The sequence below is a fragment of the Ammospiza caudacuta genome, chromosome 1 (assembly GCF_027887145.1).
Source record: "Ammospiza caudacuta isolate bAmmCau1 chromosome 1, bAmmCau1.pri, whole genome shotgun sequence".
NCBI classification, from domain to species: domain Eukaryota; kingdom Metazoa; phylum Chordata; class Aves; order Passeriformes; family Passerellidae; genus Ammospiza; species Ammospiza caudacuta.
Genome location: NC_080593.1, coordinates 128,310,235 through 128,332,314, shown reverse-complemented (window position 1 = coordinate 128,332,314; position 22,080 = coordinate 128,310,235). Strand labels below are relative to the sequence as shown.

General features: G+C 38.5%; 1 protein-coding gene across 1 annotated transcript in view; it reads right to left on the bottom strand.

Annotated features, from left to right (window-relative positions):
* Window positions 1-5,149, bottom strand: part of ANGPT1 (angiopoietin 1) — a 151,034-nt gene extending 145,885 nt beyond the window's left edge. The window contains exon 1 of the mRNA XM_058806938.1: window positions 4,848-5,149. Coding sequence (XP_058662921.1) covers window positions 4,848-5,144 — 297 coding nt within the window. The 5' untranslated portion in view covers window positions 5,145-5,149. The remainder of the gene's footprint in view (window positions 1-4,847) is intronic.
* Window positions 5,150-22,080: the final 16,931 nt, after the last annotated feature.

The window sequence follows — 22,080 nt, the reverse complement described above, 5'->3', positions numbered from 1 at the left end:
TTTATTGTTACCAGAAATTTCCTAATTATGGCTGTCATCACTGTAAATAAACACATTCAGTTCCTACTGAACATTATGATAAAGCCTTCCCTCCAAGCATGGGAAATATTTTTTTAAGTAATTTGCTACCAAATGTGGCAACATGTGAAACTGTCCTTGAGTCTAATTCCCTGATTCTTCTGCTTCTAAAAAATAGCTTAATTGTCAAATAAATTATTCTCCAATAATGTAAAGCTTTCAGGCATTTCCACATTTGAAGTATTGCCTCTTTCTTGTGGGTATATCAGAATATTCCAAGGACTTGAGCAATTTGACTAATAAAGTTTTGAAAAGCAGGCACGTTCTTGGCCAATAGATTTTTGGGGGAATATAAGCAATTTTGGATTTACACTCAAACATTAATTTTCTTGGAGCAAGTTTATTTCCATCAAGTTATTTTTACTCCTTAAATTTGGATTTTTTACAGATATACTTGCTCATTGAGAAGTACACTAAGAAATCCCACTAATTTGTATTCCACCCTTTGTTTCACAACATTTGTGGGAACTGCACTTCAAATATCACTAGAATGAGGCTCTTCTTTGGCTATGAGAATTCATTGACTCCAAAGCAAACGGGAGAACCCAGATTAATAAGTAACCTCTGTGTCTAAAAAATAAATACAGATTTGAGCTGGACACCAAATAATGCCCAGTTTTGGATGCAACTTTCTCACTGTATTCTTTTAGCTCTGGTCCACCTTGAAAAAGGAAAGATTTACTGGAAAGCCATTCTTTACACAGCTCTGTTAGTAATGCTCATACATGCAGAATAGCAGATTCCAAATCCATTGACTACCTTGTGTTTGTGGGAGTTTCCAGGAGTTCATCATGCATCTCCTGGTTGCATTTGACATCCAAATATCATGTGAACTTTTAGGTCACATGTTACATTGCAAAATGCCCAATGAAAGATAATTATAAATAAAATGGAATTTTTAACATTTCTTGTGATAGTTCAACCCATGAAAATTGGTTTCTTAATATGAAAAAATTTTCTGTCACATTTTCACTCAGCTTGCTGTGTCGTATTTCCTCTCTGCTTCACAGCAAGAGTGACAGACAAGGGATTTTCCCATCTTCAGCCAAGTCCAAGTCAAAAAAAAATAAAATCCAAGTCAAAATCAGCCATTCCACACATATAAGCATATTATATTTCATTGCAGAAAACAATAGTTAAGCCCTGATGGTAAAGACAGCATAAAGGGACAGACTTTCAGTGGAGTCACAGCACACAGTGACAGACACTGGCCTTTCCAAAAGCCATGTGTTTCTACATAATGTCTGGACCTCTCAAAACCTAGATCCCTTACTTGCTTAAAACCTAGGCGAGCACTTCTGCTGTTACTGTTGCAAAATAAGGAAGTCAGCAAAGACCACAAAAATAATTTTGTCGATTTATTCTGAGAATGAATCTTAGACTATCAAATGGTTACAGATATCCCAGAAAAACTACTCATAATTTGTTTCTTTAATGACTGAATAAAGATAATAATTTCATACTTCCTTGGTTGTAGATGGTGAATAACAGAACTTTGAAGGGAAAGAAACTGAGTTATGGCTTCTTTTTTTTTTTTTTTTTTTTTTTGGTTTATCTACCCTCTTGTAATACTTGTATGTGTTAGCTTCTAATAGTATACTATCATTAAGCAATATTTTTAAGCTTTTATAGTACTCTGCTTAAATAATGAGCTAGAAGAAAAGAAGAAGTGGATCATGTAAAACTCACTCATTACTGTTATAACAATTGTTTCTGCCATTTAGATGTCAGGAAAAGTATATGAAACACTCATCTATAGAGCTATCCTGAATGTACACTGAGTCCATCAATGCTGTAAGTTCAGCAAGCCAACAGCAACTTCCTAAGCAAGACATGATGATAACATTTCATGTAACTCCTCTTTGGCAATCCTTAGGCACTGCAACTAAATACCAAAGAGTGTCACGTGAGCCAGCCAGTTACTGCAAGAAAGAAAATGTGATGAACTGTTTGTTTTGAACTATCAGTGTAAACATATTGCAGAAATGAAACCCAAGCTTAAACAATGGGGAAAGTTATCCGGTATTAAAATAAACAGTTCTAGGAAAATCTCTAAAAATGTTTACCCAGTCATCTTCTTCTGCAGAGTTCCTGTGCAGAGCATTTTGCCATCTCCCTGTTTTTTTAACCAACCCCAGTTACACTGATTATAGATATGCAAATTATAATGGACAAGGCTGGGCCTTAATTGCTTATAATTGGGTCCCCAAGCAAGGGCATTTTTATCCACAATCAAGCTTGTAGATCATCAAAGAAGCAATTGTGCATTAAGAAAATAATTTTTTTAACAGAAAAGTGTACTTGTTTTGCTTCTAAAAATCCGATAGTTTGGATATTAAATAACAATTTTAAATTAAAATTTAGGGAAGCCATGATTCTTACAAAACTTCACAGTAAGTATTTTTCAAATATCACAGAAAGTATTTTTCAAAATCACAGAATGAAAGTGTAGGTGCACTGCCCATGCTGAGTGTGCTCAGAAAATAATTCCCTTTGCCAAACATTGGCTACGTAAATTTTTATTGGAAGTTATATATATTACCTGAAATAGGAAATAAAACTCCTTTATGTAAATGAGACTATTTCTAAAATTCTTAAACATTCTTTTTGATGATAAGTATTCTCTTCCACTAAAAGACCTGCAACTGTTAATTATTCTTTAGTTCAATCACAGCAGGTGCATTGTAAAAGTGTAGAAAGTTGAGGGGGAAAAATGAATGCAGAGTATAAAAATGAGATGGGAGATACCTACGTAATATATTCATTACACTTGAGCATTATGCAGGTTTTGAAAGGAAATGAGTTATGGCTGAGATGCTTTGTAGTGGCAACAGCAACAAAGCAAATTCAGTATTCAGAGATGCTATAAAGGAGCTGCATCAGCCTCATTTGTTCAGAGTGAGACATGGTCCTTCACACAGAGAAACAGGTCCTTTCATTCCAAGGAAAACTGACACATGGGGATACATGCATAATCCCAGTTTTATGCTAACCCCTGGGAGCAGGACATTGGGGGCTGGGAGGGAAAGGAGGAGGGGAATAGTTCTGCCCTCAGCCAGTTTTACAATCATTGCAGAAGAAAACAGTCCTAGGATAAACCCCTTTCACTGGGCTTCCTACCTGTTTAATCACTTGGCTCCAAAGTGTGAGAGGACTAACCCTCAGACATTCACACTCCAGAGACTCATATTTCCTCATGATCACTGTGAAACAGTGATCTTAGTTCAGTCTCTAGTGGACAAACACAGAATAAGTTGAGTCTTAGAAGCATGATTCAGCAGGCAATTTCCTCAAGTAAAATCATATGTGTATAAAAACAGAAAACAACTTTCCTCTTTTTAGTGCTTGTCTCAGCCTGCCAAGGCACAGTAAAATAATTTATTTTCCACTACATAAAACATCCGCTTATTTCCAGCCCTATATTCCCCAAGGCAGATCAAGACATTAAAAAATGAGAGAAGTAGTCTGAAAATTAAATGCTTGGTTATATTTTCTGCACAGAATCTTTTCTCTCTTGCTATGGCCAGATATGCAAGAAAACAAACATAATTTACCAGAAACTTAGGAAATCCTCTCTAAAAATTCTAGTAGAGTTAGGGGGGTGGGGGACCTGTATGTGCTTTTTTAACATATTTATGTCTTATGTACTGTCTGGATGAAACAAAACTTGTAAATGAGATAGGTTAGCAGCAACTGCGCTAATATAAAGTTTCAGCCCAGCTAGTTGAGTCATTAGAATTTTATTCATGTTCATTGTTAGTAAGAACTTGTGTTGGAGTTAAATTCTGTATCTCTCGAGTGGGTACATACAGAAGTTTTCTTGTACCAGATTACATGACTAGCTGCATCACTCAATTGTGTAATTTTCTAAGTTTTTCCAGACTAAAATGGCAGCATGTGAATGGGAATATCACAAATAGCTGTACACAGACTGTTTATTTATTTTAACTGGTCAGCTACCCCAAAGCATTTTCCTTAGCAAGGTATGGATAATATCTATGCAAGACATGTAATTTTACACATGTGAGTAATCATGCTGACTGGGACTGTTCATATGAGTGAAATTATTCACATATTTAAGCCTTTCAGACCCAAATTTCATAAAAATAATTACTTCTATTAAGTTACTGCAACACATTGAAACCCATTTTCCCCTTTCTAGGAAAGCATACACATATATAAACACAAATTGAAGCAGGCTGTCAAGACCAGTGTATTCAACATGGTTAAAAACGTTTACTGAGAAGTTTTAGAAGGGTGAATGCCTATATATTTTCCTGTTTCTTTCCAGCAATCAGCTGGGTAGAATAGTATTACAGGATCTGTTTATGGAGGAACAATGATATTCTTAACCCAGTGCCCTTAAATGCTGATTTTTTTAAATGCTCCCTTTTGCTGTCACAGTAGCAGGTATCCTGCATGACATCTGAGCTGAATCTGTGAACTATAAGTAGAGCTTATCAGAACTTAGTAAGTCCTGTCCGTAGAGACCCTGGAGGATTTTTGTGTCCTCCAACTCACATGCATGCATATTTTCTTGAAAAAAGCCTTAAGAAGTCACATCTTTCAGTAAAGTGAAGAAAATTCAGCTCCCAAAAGCAATGTCACTAGGAAGGGTGCACTCTGGCTAAAACATTTTTCTCCTACACAGCCAAGAACTCTATCAATCCTTATTAGCTCTGTTCTCCTAGAAACTAATGAAAACTTTAAACAGCATAAACATCCCCCAAAGAAATCATTTAGTGAGAAACAAAAAAAGCAGCACTTACTTTTTGCAGCCACTGAGTGTAATTTTCCATCACATGTTCCAGATGTTGCAGTTTCTGGGAAGAGAAATCCTGTTCCACGTGAGGAGCATCTCTCTGAAGAGCATTTGTGCTGTACTGGTCTGCTGTGCTTTCACGACAGTTCCCGTCCTGTTCTGGCAGAATGAAAGTGTAGGTGCACTGCCCGTGCTGAACCCGGTTAAATCTTCTCCCACTGCCTTCTGGACCCCGACGCTGGTTAGTACAGCCTACAAGAGCAAGAATCACTGCCAGGAAAGCAAAGGAAAAGAAAACTGACATGTTATTATTACTTTCCTTTCCTGCTTTAAGAAAAACTTTTTCTTCCTCTTTCTTGAAATTTGTTCTTAATTTCCCTCAAAGTCTTTGAAAAAGCAGCGGAGCAGCACACTTTAAGAATCAAGCTTGGATAAACTGGTTGTCTTGTTTTGTTTTGTTTTTTTTTTTTAGAATTTCACTCTGAGGATAGCTTCCTTAGTTAAAATTGGGAATATTTATTGCATAGTAGCTAAGATTTATTGTTTCCTCTCTGTTACAGTCCAGCATGTAGCCTGCTTTAGTCAGCTGCATATGCATATCCCAGTCTCTTTCCCCTACACTATCTGCTGCAGAACTGCTATTTTCTCTCAGGCTTCAGTGAGTTTTATTAAGGTTGCACTTTCAAGCCAAGCTGGAAGCAAGCAGCCTTTCACAAGATGACTTGACAGGAATGCGTGTGTGAGTGCGCCCCTATGCTAAGGATGGCTGATGGCTCAGTACAGAGGGATCATCTTACAAACTGGCTGGATGCATGACCTCAATCCTGCATGTCTGCCCAGCCCCTGCTGCACACAACTGCTGGGGTGAATTCACGTCAGTTTAATAAGTCAGTCAGTCCACCTTAATACACTTCATATGTTCGCACTGACCTATTAAAATGTAGATAAAGTGTAGAAGTTTGTTGTAATCCCTGTGTAAATATACAAAGCAGTGAAATTAAAAATACTTTCAGTTCTGCTCTGCACTGTATCTATTAAAGAATTCTAGGTCGGGCTTATGACACTTACAGGAAGAAAAAGTTAAGTTTAACCCTCACTAGGTTTATCTAATTTTCTAAAGACAGTTGTGTTTCTTTAACAGTTTTCAGAGAGCTGTTTTACATCTTATATTGAAATTAGAGTTGACAAATAGTAATTGCAAAAGGCAGTTCAGAAGGATAATAATTTTCTGTGTTTGGTATCTAAACTAAGGTAACTAATTAAAAACCAGTGAGAGATGGTTACTGAACTATTCCAGATTATCTTCTGTACCACTGCACAGTTATCATGTGCATAACACCAATTTGCAAGTCTGTTTGGGCTGTACAGACACCCTATGTTACATGTGGAAACTTCCTGTGGGGCAACTTCCTCAGAATAAGGCTGTGGTAATTGCTTAAAAAGCCATCATAAATAATGCTTTTGGTATTTTTTAGAGACAAATAAAAAATGTTCAGATTACAAACAGGACTGGAATATTTATGAAATTCAGAGGAATTTGGATCTGAGTTCCTGCACTAGTTGTTGTTAAATAAATATCAGCCAAAAGTAATGTGGAGCACTTTGCACAATATTTCCCATGAAAGTAAGTAGTCTTCTAAATAGCAATAGTGCATCACTAAAAAAAAAAATCAAGGAGACCTATTTGCACAAATACTGAGTGCAAACAACTTCAGTGCTCATGTAATTGTGAACTGTATCACAACTACCATGTCATTCGAAATGAACTGCCTGGAATATTTAGCCAGGCATCTGTCCTGTTCCCGTGAAAGCTATTCCTATTCAAACTGCAAAACATCTTGCATCTGGAAAGAAATTACTGCATTTGAACCAATAAGTAATATTCCCTACAATAAAACAGAAAAAATGAGAAATTCATATGTTGCTCTAAATTTTTTATATATCCAATATATAGAGAGAAAGAAAAAAAGGAAGAATGCAAAGCAAAAAGCAAAGCATCAATGCTACTGTTGCTTTGAGCAAAATCAGAATATCTTTCCACCTCTGAACTGTTCAGGCCAACCTAGCACTTGTTTTTCTTCTTCTGAAAACCAAACTCTTTGTTTTCTTCCTTGCACACAGGATTTCTCATAACTCACCATCACCACCAGAACTAATGCTGCTGTGGTTTTTTACACTGTCTTTGCAATTATTGTGAAATACATTTCGGAGGTATTTGCTCATCTAAGACCAGAGATGAGAAAGGAAGAAAACAGTAGGATCAGACACTGAACTGAAGGGTTAGCAAAAAAGCAGCTATTCTCTCTGAGGCAAAGCAAAAATACCAGAGCACAAACACGGCAACAATACATGCTTTTCTTGTAAGTAAAAAAGAGTACTTTATGAAAGGGCCTCAGAGCAGCTGAAAGAGGGATAGCAAAGGTGGGTGTACAAAGGCTTCCTAGATTTTTAGTTGATATTTTCAAATATGAACACACATTTACACAAATGCCTCATTCATTTTCTGCAGAGCATTTAAGCATCAGATTTATTCACATGCAAATGTGGAAAAATGAGATTGCAAATTTACAATTGAAGTTTTTCAGATGAGGATTTCACAGAAGAGCTGTCTCACTTTGCTGCTGTTACATGGCCCCTTCCTGCTGACTTGAGGTAACTTCTCCTTCCCCTTCCTGAGGGACAACAGCCATCAAGACCTTCAAGAACCATGCAGAATTACAAATCTTTGAGATTTGCTTGTTTGTCTCTGGCTTAGTTCCCCACCACAGCACTGCCCCTCAGACACCCTGCCCCAGGCCCCCAATGGATGCATCAGGGGCAATGTGCAATTGTCAGGTGTCACAGCAGGGAGATGTGGCAGAGCCACGCAGCAGCCAGAGCATCTCCTACCACCACACTGCACTAAGGCTTCCTTTCTGAAGGGAATCCAGTGTCCCCAGCCATGCACTGTACACGTCTGAACTGTAGGAGTAGTGCCTCTGAGACATCTTGTGAGTCCAAACACGTGGGGTCCCACACAGAGGCAGGGAGGGGATGGCAGGAGTCTGCTGGAAGCCCAGGAACCATTCTGTCACTCCTAGTTTGCAACCTTTCTAGCCCACTGGGAGGCACAGAAAGGGATGCACAAATTGTGATGGGATGCACTTTAATATTTTCAAGGGCTCCTTGAAATGACAGCACCTCTGTTGGCTATGTAGAAACTCAGCAAGCTTTAGGGCTGCTCTGGCTGACCCCAGAGTTGGAGCTATTCACCAGGGTCCCTAACTAGATTCACAGACATTCCCAGTGCTGTAACACAGGGACCAGCAAGGTCAGCTTGCTGTTTCCCCAAGCACACAGAGAAATTATGTTGACAAACACACTGCACCAAGCAGGCCAGGTTCAGTTTACACTCCTCCCTGACACACTCATGGCTCCTTTCATACACAGGCAGAACTGTAACAACCAACACTGAAAAAAATCTTTTCTCCAGATCTACACATTATTCCATTTAATTCCACATTGCAATTTTATAAGGAATTCCATTTTATCTAAGGAAAACAGATTCAGAAATAAGATAAGCTTTTGTTTTCTAAAATTCCCTACTCTTATTAAAGTGTTTTATTTTTCTTGTGATAAGTCTTGCTTTTCTTTTTGCTCTTCTTTTCTTTTAAAAATAATGCTCAAGAATTTCAGTGGTTTTATGTCTTTTACCTGATTTGATAAATGTACTGTTTATTATTCCAGTACCATGTGGTCTATGTGACATGTCCCAGCTTTGTAAGAGCTGAAAAATTCAGTGAGATGAGGAAAAAAATAGTTCTCACAGTTCAGTCAAAGTCACAGTGGGTATTTCTGCAGAATCTTGTATTATATCCTACAGATAAAATCTAAATTATTTGCCCAGGATTGCACAGTTGCTCAACCAGAAACCGAGCAGGGATGTGTTTAAAATGTTCTTTATTTTCCTAAGACCACTTCCTCCATCACAATTATTAGTTTTGTATTCCTTGAACTTTTCCTTCTGTGTAACAGGGAAGGGATGGATCCAGAGGCTTCCTTCCCACACCATGCAAAGTCTCAAACCCATTGTTTATTTAGTAGCTATGCAAAATACTACTGATGAAAAGACCATTGATCACTATGTAATCAATGCTACAAGGCAAAATAAATGAGAATTCAACATCCAGATAAAGGTTACATTCACATGATATTGTTCCTACATATCTAGAATTAATGCAATTTAGTGGCTTTTACCAATACATACGCATGATCATAGTTCAATTATAAATTCTGGGAAAACAAAACCTATTTCTCTCTCTTTGCATTTCTGCTGAAATATGTGTTATTGCTGCAGATGCTGCAGATTGCTGCACTAAGGTTGCATCATGTCACACACAGTACTTGGAATTACTCCAACTCAGCTTCCTTGGTGTGTATGGGAAACCAGTGCAGAGTGCCTTCTGAGTATAGCTATAATGAGCAAGATTTTCTCTCTCAGTAAACCAATAATAGAGCATGAAAATACTTATTCTTAGTGTAGCACATTCCAAAGAACCTCATTCTACATATATAAATTCTAGCAAATTAAATGGGATTTTAAGTCTCACAACCCTGACTTGTTATGTGCTAATACTTCTCCAGGTACTTCAGAGGAGTGGTCCCACTTATTCATAGCACACAATACCTGCATGCTTTCTTTCCTTGCTCTCCAGGGAACAAACAAGTAATCATCTCAGATAAATTTTTCCTCAGGACTGAAGCTTATATACTCACACGAGCAGGCTTAAGGCATGATCCCACATCATGCTGCTTGCCAGATTCTTCCTTCAAAGGAACACGGTGATGGGTGCTCAGTCATGCCGCAGCCAGCCCAGTGCTCCCAGCATTTGATTTCACACCTGAGAACAAGTAAACAGCTGTGAGCATTAACAGAGTGGCAAAAAGCAGCTTTTAGAAGAGGGTGGTTTACAGAAACATCTGAGCTACAGTTTATGCTGTACAACCTGCCTGAATTTTGTCACACACAAATTGAATTTATTGAATTCTTTCCAGTATGATGGCAGATAAGAGAGGTAAATGTTTCCCAAAAACTTATTTTCATGATGTGGAAAAATCAAGTTGTTCTTATATTCATAAGCAATCTCTGAGCTTATGCATGTAAAGACAAAGCACAGAGATTACTTCTGTTGCATTTGCTCTCACTCTCTGGGGAAGGAGGGAAAGTTACAAGCATCCTCTTGTTATCTGTTTAGAGTAAGTTTTGTCCCTTATTTTCAAAATTTCTGTATACTTGAGTTATTTTCAAAGACCAACCCCAACACTATCAGAGAGGATACAGTATACATCACACAGTAATGGAACACAGTAAGTATGATATCTCTGTTTCAAAAAGATAAAAATACATGACCTAATCAAAATGTCTGATGAAAAGACCAACAAGTGATCTGACCCTGTAAAGCCTAGAAAAAAAACCAAAAAAAATGCCTAGTTTTAAAAGAAAGGTATTTTGTATGCCTACAGGCATTTCTGCCTGATCATCTGAATGTGCCTTCTGTTGCAAATTAATTGAAAGTGCAGTTTGGTGGAAATTATTTATCAGCAGTGTTATTTAGGTTGAATGATTTACTTATTCTGTGAATTATCTCTGTGTCTTAATGCTCTCCAGGGAAAATACGTGGGACAAACAGCAATCCATTGATGTGTTACCTTCAGCTCCTGACTCAATTTAACATGTAGTCTCAAGTGCAGTGCTACATGTATATCTGTTCTTGAGGTCACAAAGCAGGAACCACAATAGTTTGGTTTGCCTAAGAAAGAAATAATTGCAGTCCCCTAGTGAAGTGTAAATGAGAAAGATCATTCCAAAAGTTGCACAATTAATAACAAAAATGCCACTGAGGTTTCTTCTGACTCTATGGATTAGCAAATTAACATCTTTACTTTGGAGTCTTAACTCAAATTCTTAAGATTACAGCCTTCTTCTCTAATGGAAACCAATATTCTGATTCAGGTGCTTAAAAAAACTTGTTTCTGAGGAGAATTAGATATATAATTGTTAAGAGACACAGGACAAAATATTCGTTGCAAAATCTCTTACATTTTCCATGGAAGAAGTAGGAGATCTACCCACCCTTCCTGAGCAGGATGCTCCTGCGAGCTCAATCTTTCTGTCCTATCAAAAAGTCTATTCCTCACAGGCCTCTTTATTGCTCAGATCTTTCACCTCAGCAACTGCAGCAAAGAGGGAGATGATGCCACTGACAAGGATGGTCAGAGTATTTGGAGGTGAGCCCCAAATATAAATCTTTCTACTGCCTGATATAGAGAGAGGCAGGAATCAGGCTCTGGTTCTTTTGGGTTTGTATTTTCATAGCAAAACATGAGTTCATATTCTGATTTCTTCTGCTGGTAGAGACACATCAGCCAAACTCCCTATCAACTTTAATGACACCCTGAGCCACCAACTGCAAAATTCAGTCTTTGCTGTTCTACAACATATTTAAAATTGAAATGTAAGATATTCTCCTTCACATAGAAAAGGACATAAATCCAGGTCACTTCTCAGTATTTTAGTGCTACAAGAATTTAACTATTTGGCTAAAGTACATTTAGAAAAAAATATAGACCTACTACTTCAAACATAGATAGATTTTTCTGATTAAGACAGATTTTCCTTAATTTTTTACCTAGAACAGACTTACATAAAATAATCCACAGGAATAGAATGTTATTGGATATAATGCTGTGGTAGAAGTTATGAACATCAACTTTTTCTCTTGAGATTTGGTGAAGCTCTGATTAATTTCTACACACTTTTTAAAAAGAGCCTGCAAATCTAAGGGACTAGAAAAAATGGCCTGAAAGAGATGTAATCTATACACCAAAAGGCAAAGACAAAAAAGTTGTAGATAATGCACCAAGTCTTCCTTTTACAAGTTTCTGTGAAAAGTCCGGTATTATCACTTTCCTAGAACAATCATAACACATCTTCTGCATTCAGTCAAAAGGATGCAACTCATCCTTCAAAAAGCTAATAGTTAATTATGTTGGTGAAATACCTATTTTTGATTTAGCTGTAAACTGGGAAAACAGGTTTAAGAGTTTGAATTGCTATTCTTGTTTGAGTCAACTTTAAAACAGTTGTTTTAGATGTCTATTTAAAATGAGAATGTGACAAATGCACTGACGTTTCCAAAACATATTTCATTTTAAATGAGAAATTGAGTCCCAAGAGTGAGCAATCTCAATTTTTCAGCTTTTTGGATTCATGTCTTATTTTTCATGAATGGCAACATTCAACTCCATGTGTTCTTTCAGCATTCATCCAACTTAGCTTCACTTTCTGGCCAGAGTTTGACTCTAACAGGACGAGAGGCCAACAGTAATGATATTACCCAATGCAAGCAGCCCAGTTTTCCAGCATCCAGAAACACCTCACTGGTGCTCGTTCTGGAGAGGATAAAAAGGAAGCAGAGAGTAGAACATGAACAGTATAGATGTTTTTGACACAGACAATAGCAAGATTTATAGCATAGGCAACCTAACTTAGAAGCTACAGAATTATCTGCTGTGAGGAGACACTTTAAATGCAGTAAATGGAACAAACCCAAAAACGCTGCCAATATTCTTCTAAAACCTGGTGAAAGACAACATAAAGTTGCATTTCAGTTGAAACTGTAGAAACCATGGCTATGTCAACCTATCACAGGTCTGACAAGCTCAGATTTTGCAAAAAATAAATCCTTAAAATCTTACTGTTTTCTCTGAAAGAGAGACAGAATGTCCAGTTCTTTCTCCTACAAGACCAATAGATTACATATCGGTATTACTACATGCATTTTCAGGAATTAAGTCAAATACTGATGGAATACTTTGATAGCAAGACTGCCATATTGGACTTCCACCTATCTAGGTCCTTGCAGTCCCTAAAACCATGGCAGCTTCTGTACATTCAGTCTATTTATTCACTCACTCCCAGCAGCTAAGAGTTTAGGCACTGGATGACAGATATAGCAGAGAAAAAGGCAGGAATAAGCCACCAGGAATCTGAGGTATAAGAAGTAAATAAACAGAAGTGCAGCCATGGAAAGGGAGAGGCACAGAGAGACAGTTTGGAATTAGGAATTGCAAGCATTTCTTATTTAAGAAGGTGATTTATAAATAAAATATATCTTATATTTTATAGTGTACTTTCCTCCCCACACCTATTATTTATTTTTGCAAACAGCTTCTGGTTTCACATTCCATATGTGTATATGAGGCAGAGACTTGGCTTTCTGTACATTCTGGCAGCATCCCCACAGTACCAAAATTCATCATTAACTAACTAGAAACCTCAATCAACTGGTCAAAATTATTTTAAGACACCAATGAGCTTCTTCCCAACTGTACATGTCATTTTTAATTAGGAAAAAAGAAGCCAGACAAGACAAATAAATAGCAGTGAGGCAAGAGGCTAGCTATGGTTTGTGAGCAGCTTTCCGTGGAATCACAGCAGCAAGGCGCGCCAGCTGCACCGCGCTAAATAGCCTCCCTGCATCCACGTGTCACACGTCTTGCATGAAATATAGGATGCACTCATCCTATACTTAGACAGCAAGCTGTCATAATTTTATGTGGGACAAACATTTAGCAAAAATTGGCTCTGATGAATTGGCCTGTTAGACTCAAGGCATTAATAGAAGTCAGAGACAGTATTTTTGAACAGAGTTGGAAAACAGAGCTAGGAATCCATGGGGATTAGGGTATTCCTAGTACCAAGGCACAGGCATTGTACTGCACATCTCTAACCAGCCCCATGGTGCAGACGTCCCCATGTCACACTGCAGGCACAGGGAAGGAGTGCTACCTTCCCTTCAGAGATTCTTTCTAGCTCTTCTGTAAACCTGCTCTGGCACATATGCCCAATGTCAGGTGTAAAACTCACTCCTCAGGATGCTGTAGGATTGTGGTTCCCTGCAGAAAACAGGCAGAGCCACACCGTTTGAGATTGGCACCTATAGCACGTGGCCAGAATATCAGATCTCAAAATGCTTAATCACTATAGACATAAAGATGAAGATAATGGAGCTACAAATATCTTTGGTTTCCTCTAATGCCACTCATCATATAAATGCTGCAGAAACTATATTGAATCCAAACATGTTTATAAGTATAATGAGATTTGCAGCCAGTTCTTCAGCCACCTCTGTGAACACAGTACAGTGTAGGACCTGTGACACCCCAGCAATACTTCTTCCACTGTTATATCCCTTGGAGAACCAGCTCTGAAAAATGAGCACCAGAGCCTGGACTGTGTCCCCAGGAACATATGTGCTTAGGCACCATGTCACTGGAGCACCAGTAGCCTGAGAGCTTAATTTCAGCTCATATTATATTAATAGAACACAGAATGGTTTGAAGTATAATATTTTAAAATGAACATTTTTTCTCTGTGTACAATACTTACTGTACATCTCACATACATTAACCCATGGTACTCAAATGACCCACTGCCTCCAAGAGCATGTAACTCAAAGATGAACTCTTAATTCACTTTGGTCATCATAAACCCATCAGCACACTACTAGGCATTAACTACTGTATGCCAATAAAAATGTTGTTTAAACTGTTAACTGCCTGTTTAAAGCAGTAATTAATCCCTAAGATCAACACCTTCAAAATTTTTGCCACAGGGCAATAGATAAATATTAACCTTGGCTCTTAGGGAGTGTTGGGCTCATGACCTGGAAAGGGATCACTCCTGGTACTTTAGGGTTTTCTCCCCTGGTTTGCCATTGAGATGTATAATTCTTAGAAGAAAAAAAAAGTCAAAACCACTATTCTATTTTTAGCATCCTTGATGCAACCTTCTTACTCAGAATGTGGAGTTTTCTAACTGCAACTATCTCTGCATATTTCCTGTGAAATAATTAAAAGCCATCCTTTGGATTAGGTAAAAATTATCTTGGTGAAATGATGGAGAACGGGTGGGATATGACATGAGGAAATTCACATTTTTCCTTCTAAAAGGATGACCATGCCTCTCCTGTTTGGAGACTGTGCTCAGCAGCTGCCCACTGAACATTTATCAGCCATGCATGACCAGGTAGGTCCCAGAGCAAGACCCAGGTTTGTGGTACTGAGTTAATTTGAGTTATAACTGCTGGAACAAGAGAGCAGGAGGCAAAGAAGAAACACAGTAAGCGGGAGAGTAGCTGGATGTGTATCCAAGTGTAACTGTTGGTAAAGTACTTTACACCCCTTGCATAAAAGGTAAAAAAATCAGGTGTTTATATAACATCACATATTCTGTCATTTCAGTAATTTATATAACACTGTTATAAAAAGTATACTTTATACTTTATACTTTTATAATTTATACTTTATAAAAAGTATCATCTGGCCAATAATATTTTTTATATAGAAAATCATTATTTTAAAACAAGTGGCTAAATGAGGACACAATTAGCCATCAAAATTTTAAGTACAGCTTTGAAGATGGAAACCAGAGCAAAGCAAGCCAGGCTCTGCAGAATTTTTTTGCATGATACAATCTTGCTCTCTAGATTCTGAAGTGTATAAAAGAAATACCCTGTACACAGATTTTTCATCTGTCCTAGCTACACACACATCCAAGTCTGTAGTGCCATGAACTCAGGTTCCCTTAATTCCCTACCCTATATGACACCCTATAAGTGGCTGGGATCACTAATAAGTGATGAAGAGCAGAGTGCAGTGACATCTGATGTGGCTCTGCCTACTCCACCCTTGATTATCTGCTCCTGCAAGCTTTCTATTGCTCATTTGCTATTTTTAAGTAATTTTTTTTTTCTTTAAATATGGAACCATCACTCTCAATGCTGCCATGGGCAATAAGCAAGTATAAACTCACCATTCCTAAAATAAGGTAGTTGGATATGCAAAACAAGGCTGTGCATCTGAAGCAGGGTGCTGCTGTGTGCCCCTCTGGAGGCAGAGAGGCTGTCAGGCTTTGTCCAGTACAGTAGAAGCAGACAGAAAGGTCTATGGGAACTGAAGAATGCTGGGGAAGTTGTAATGTCAAAATTATGTTGCCACCATACAGTTTTTCTTGCTTTTTTGAAATAAATTGCATATACCATTTATGTTCTACTGGGGCTTGTCAGTGTGTGAGGTATAAGCATCAGGAGGTACCACTTTCTCTACCCTGTGCTGTTCATGAGAGAAAGAAAACCCTCTTCCAAAATTTCTGTAGCAGACACTATCAACAATTTATATTTTGAAAGTTGTTTTGTGCTTTCCATTTTCATCCTACCAAGGCGAGATTTTCTATTTTCAACAGCATAAGGAAGGTCCTGAAGAGTTGAATGGGAACATAAGCAAATATAACTCAGAGCAGAAGTGATATTAAATACTCTAAAGCAAGTCAATTTCTCAATTAATAAAATGGGAAGGAAATAAGGCATCATCATAGTTACTATTTTCATTAAATTGTTACCTAAGATTATCCCATTCTCTCTGTTTTCTGCAACACTTTCAAAGTTTATCTTCTTTTCCTCAGCCTTTCTTTGTGTATATTTCTGCCAGAGCATTTACCAGAATTTGGTTCTACAAAATATAGCATTCCTAAAAGCGCAGGACCTCAGAAGAAAGGGGGAATCTAAAACCTGCAACACAGTAATATTTGCCTATAAACTTTTAACAGAGCCTAAAAATAAACTCTTCCTCTAATACTTTTTATCATGTTTTTTTCAATTAGTACATGATTAAAACATTTAGCTGAGGACATCATGCAAAGATGAGAAGTGGGTTCACTGTTGCATCAGAGATTAGACAAAACAAAGAATATTTGAACTCAATAGACAGATCAGTACTGATGAGAAGATTTCAGCCTCACAGTGCAGTCTTCTTTATAGACACAATGTAAAAGACTCAGTTCAGACTGTGATCCACATACTTTACAGAAAGCCAACCATATGGTATCCAGACAGCTATCAATCTTCTCTGAGGCACTTTTCAGTCAAACCATAGTGATGCAAGGTGCTTGAGCAGCAAGTTTGAAGCTGCCTCCACTAAATGGTTTAAAATGCCTTGGCAACACAGGCTGCTGCAAATATCTGAATCTTCCTCTGCATACTGACAAAATTTCATGACAAGTTCAAGATCTTATCCATTTGACTAATGTATTGTATGAACATTGCCCAAGATATCTAATTGATCTACTAAAGATCTTGGGTGATAAACGTCTTCAAGTGTAATGGAGCTCAAAAGAAAAAGAACATCTTTTCAGGGAAAGAAGCTGGTTGCTTGTGTTTAAATGGAAAGTACCTTGCAGGTTTCTAATTCCAGATGGAAAGCATATTTCTCTACAAAGTAGTTAAGCAACACAAATACATGGCATTTTTCTTATGTTTTTTTTTTTGTTTGTTTGTTTTTATTTTTATTGGGTTGTGGATTTTTTGTTTGTTGTTTTGGCACATTTTTTTGTTTGTTTGTTACACTTAAAAACCTACTTATTTTTCAAAAGCCCTGTGCAAAGGCTACTTATAGGTCACAAATGCAGGAGACAAGTATTTTGATTCCCCAGTCTAAACAACACTCTGCTAATGTGGAACATGCCTTAAGAAAGGAGGAAAAAACAACCAGAAGAAAGGAAATTTAACTAGGCTGTGATCTTGCGATAGGTTCTGTTATAATCAACTAGTGTATTTTCATATACATAAATATTTCCTCAGATGAGCAAAAAATAGAAATGTTATATGAAATTGGAAGTCAGGAAGCTACTGGAAATTGGGATGAGATTCATGTTAAATCTCCCATTGGTGGGAGACTTCCACTGGTGGGGGTTTATAACAGGAGAGGGTTTTTGGAAGTATGTTGCCTGTGCGTATCAGCACCTTTATATGCGGATGAATCTTACAGCAAAGTAGTTCTCATTAATGTTATATCACTACCACCTTTTTTTTTTCAAAAGGGTAAAAGGAAACTGAAGTGAGAAAATGCTGCTTGCGGGTAGTTCGGCCTAGAAAAAAAAAAAGTGCTTTGTCAGAGTCTACCTTAACTCTTTTCTAAGCAATAAACATAGAAGTTTTGAGGTAAATTGATTATGATGGGAAAACCATTATTAGAATCCAAACAAAAAGAGAAATCCAATGACAGAAGGCTGCAGTCCATTTTTTATCTCTGCAGCTTTATGCTACTGCTCTATATTTAGGCGCTGCTCTGGTTTAATAAGAGTGATTTTGCTGTACTACTAACCAAAGAAAAGGACAAAGATCACTCATGATGGGAACTCTTACACAGATTCTACTACTAGTAAAAAAAGTCATTACATAGTTACAAAAATATAAAGGTAGATAAGCTGCATTTAAGCAGATACAAAATTGAACAAGATACTCATGCAATATCTTTCATGTTCATGTAAGATTTAAGTGATGCAGTGGAGGCATATTTATGATTTTACTTTTGAAAAAAAACCCTTAAAATTAGATCCCCTCTAGGATATCCATCCTTGTGAGAGAAGCTACTTCAAAAAACATTCGTTTCAGTTCACATGCACTTATCTATACAAGCTTTTGGGATATGTTTCAAACCAAAGGAAATCCCAGTCACTGGAGCATAGCAAAGTCTAGATTGTCAGAAGTTAGTTTGATCTCTATAGCAGTGTCACTAGTATATTTTTGCTACTTAATTGAATCATCTAATTGTTTAGGTAAGAAAAAACTCTCTAGGAGCACAAAGTTACCCCCACACTGTCAAGTTCACCACTAAACCGCGTCCCTGAGTGCCCTGTCCACACGTCTTTTGTACACATTCAGGGACAGCCTGGATGTTCTGAGGCTTGACAGCACTTTCAGCGAAGTTTACCTAACACCCAATCTAAACCTCCACTGGTGCAACATGAAAACATTTCCTCTCATCCTATTTCTCATTACCTGGGAGAAGAAACTGAGCCCTGCCTCTCTACAACCTCCGTTCAGGTGGTTAAAGATAGCAATAATCTGCTTTTCTCCAGACTAAACACCCCCAGCTCCCTCAGCCATTGCCATGAGGTCTGAAACAGATGTGTGAAATTCCTGTAATACCCTCACCCAAGCAGCTGGGGGTGTTTGTTGGTTTATTTAGACATGTTAGGACAGTGACAAAGCGATTCCTTCCCGCGGTGTGAGCCGCTCCCAGGGCTGATTAGCCGCTGATAAGGCTCGCTCGGGCGGCCCGCGCGCTCCCGGAGCCGCCTGCTCCTCGCCCCCTCAGCGCCTTCCCGGGCGGAGCGCGGGCCCCCCCTGCCGGCCGCGCCCCGCACTGCGGCCGGGGAAGGCGGGGCCGTGCCGGGCCGTGCGAGCGGGCCCAGCGCGGAGCCCTCGCCGCCGCTGCGGCAGAGCCCCGCGTCTGAGCACACAGGGCTTGCTGGCCGTGGTCTGAGATGCTCCACAGAACGCGCAGTTTCTGTACTCCAGCGAACAACATCCGCCGCCTGCAAACGCAGCTGCAGCGGCAAAGGAGCGGGAGCGCGGGGCACAGGCCAGGCTGGGCACGGGGCAAGGAGGCGGAGCTCCCGTCCCGGCTTAACCCTTCCTTTAGTAAATGTGGTGAGTGTACCCTGGGGTCCACGGGGCCCGTTTCTGACCAGCTGCAAGTATCACTATAGATCACTATATATATCCTTTTAACGACCTGCAGCGTGCACAGGAAATTAATCCTTTCTTTTGCTGCATATTTTCCCTGATTTTCTCTCATTTTCTAAACAAAGCTTAAAAAAGGAATAGAGAATCAAGTTGCCACTGAAACCTGAATGTTGGCTTGCAGCTCACTGAAGTTTTCTACAAGTAACTGAGAAAAGTAAGAGAGACTACTGATTGAAGTGGTTGTGCACAGAGACGCTGCAGGTGCCCCAAGCCTGAAATTGTTCAGGATCAGGCTGGATGGGGCTTTCAGCAACCTGGTCTAGTGGAAGGTGTCATTGACAATGCAGGACAGGTTGGAACTCGAAAATCTTTAAGGTCCCTTCTTCTCAACACATTCTGTGATTCTGTGAAATTCTGTAAAAGTTTCCCATTTCAATTTTTTTTCATGCTACTACATATTTCTTTATGAAAAGTATTTCAACTATTGTTCCCTCCACAATATTCAGGGCTGAAAAATTTCTAAAAGTTGAAATTAATCATTATACCAGAATGTGATTTCATGATTAGAGGCTGTCTTAACAGACATATTCTTCATAAATGAAGAAAAAAACCTAATAACTAAGCCTCTCAGTCCAGGCAATGTCATATTTCTGGCATTAGCAAAGGCTTTTTTGTTAAAAATGCCCTGTACAAATGATAAATCAGCTTCACAGCAGGGGGGAAATCTTGAAGTCATTAAAGTTAATGAAAATTTTTCCATGGAATGAGGATTTTGCCTAAAAATATTTATGCTACTTTTTCAGTTACCTTCTGACTGCACAATCTCAACAACTGACTCTACTGCAGCCTTGGTAAAAGGATCTGGGCTTGGACCCAAGCCTCAATCCCTTATCAGACTAATTCTACTTGTTTCAGTCAACTGTAAACAGTTGATAGCATCACTGAAAAGTGCAAGAAATCTGTTATAAATAATATTATCTGTCCTTGGAGAAATGTCATTCTCCCCTTTACACATAACGCTGACCTATATGTAATCTTAAACTCCGTGTAGCGACATTAGCATTTCAGAGTGCTCAAAACTCAGAGCCCACAGTGCTGTGTGTGGTGTGTGATGAACACATCAGTCCTTCCTAAAGAGAGAAAGGTCTCAAGCTCCAGTTTTGTGGCACCAGACGCCTACACAGGTCCTCAGTGAAGGCAGACAAGGTGCAGGGTGTCTGTGAACAAGAACTGAACCAAACACACAGATTGCTTCAGACTGAGCAGCAGCAGAGAACTCTGAATGTCCTCACAGTTTTACAATGGCAGCATTCATGCACATTTGTGCAGGATTCTGCTGTGGCTTCTTTATTCTTGCAACTTGCATAAAGATTCAAAAATCTTTTAACTACTGTGGTTTATATTTTCTGTCAGCTGCAAAATGAGACAAAATTAGTCACTGAGAGCAAAAGCAGAAACAAGGTAAATTCTGTTTAGATGTTTATGAGCAGGTAGCTTTAATACTAACTGAAATGCTCAAGTAAGCAATGGTGCTGGTGCCAATGTAAATTTGCACTACCGAAAGCTTCACAAATATGAGTGAGAAAGGAAGTGTGTGTCTGAAGGGTATGGGTATGAATTAGTCTATGCCAATATGATTTGCTATGTCAAGCATACTAATTACCAAAATAGCTATTTCTTAGTAGTGTAGGGAACCACATGCAAGGTCCACCTGCATGGTAAGTGATTTCCAATCTTTCATAGTAATTCAGAAGAGAAAGTAAACAGCAATTGTCTTGTATCAAGGACTCATAAGGAAGACTGAAGGTCTACTTCTGCAGTGTAGATTACGGCGTTCTGACACTTAGTTCTGTGCATTCATCATAGAATCATAGAAGATGCTGAGCCTCCTGCCACTTCCTCTGGTCTTGTCACTGGTCTCAAGAATCAAGAGATTGGTGCCTGCCCCTCCTATTCCTCTCAGGAGGAAGTTGTAACTGCAATGATCTCTACTCTCAGTCTTCTCTTCTCCAGGCTGAACAGACCAAGTGACCTCAGCTGCTCCTCACTGAGCTTCCTCTCACTGCCCTTCATCACCTTTGTTGCTCTCCTTTGGATGCTCTGCAATAGTTTAATGGCTTTCTTATCGTGTGCTGCCCAAAACTGTGCACAGGATGCAAGGTGAAGCCACCCCAGGGCATTTACTCAACTTTAGTGATATGATCAGCATATAGAGAGTTTAAAAAGCAGGACCAGAAGATAATCATAATTTAAAGGTGTGTTTACTTGCAGTCTAAAATAGCACAGTCCCCCATATGTGACAAACATGAACAAATCTACTTCTTAGAAGTTCAAGAAATAATGGAAGCTATTAAAAAGCCCTAAACCATAAGTATGAAATAGAGAAAGAAAAAGTACAAAGGAGACGAGGAATTATTTATAAAATTCTTGAATCCTCAATATTATCATGTTGAAGTTATGTCAAGTATATCTATTGTATATGACAATGCAAGAATGGATTCCTTCATGGTCGTTGTGTGTGTAGGACACAGCTGTTGCACCAAAAGAAATTATACAGTAGCTTTAAAAATGCAGCTTCTTCTCATTAAAGGTAAGCTTTGAAAATCACAAATATATATATATTTACTACTTTCACTACATATTAAATCTTACTATCTATATTTTTATGATGGC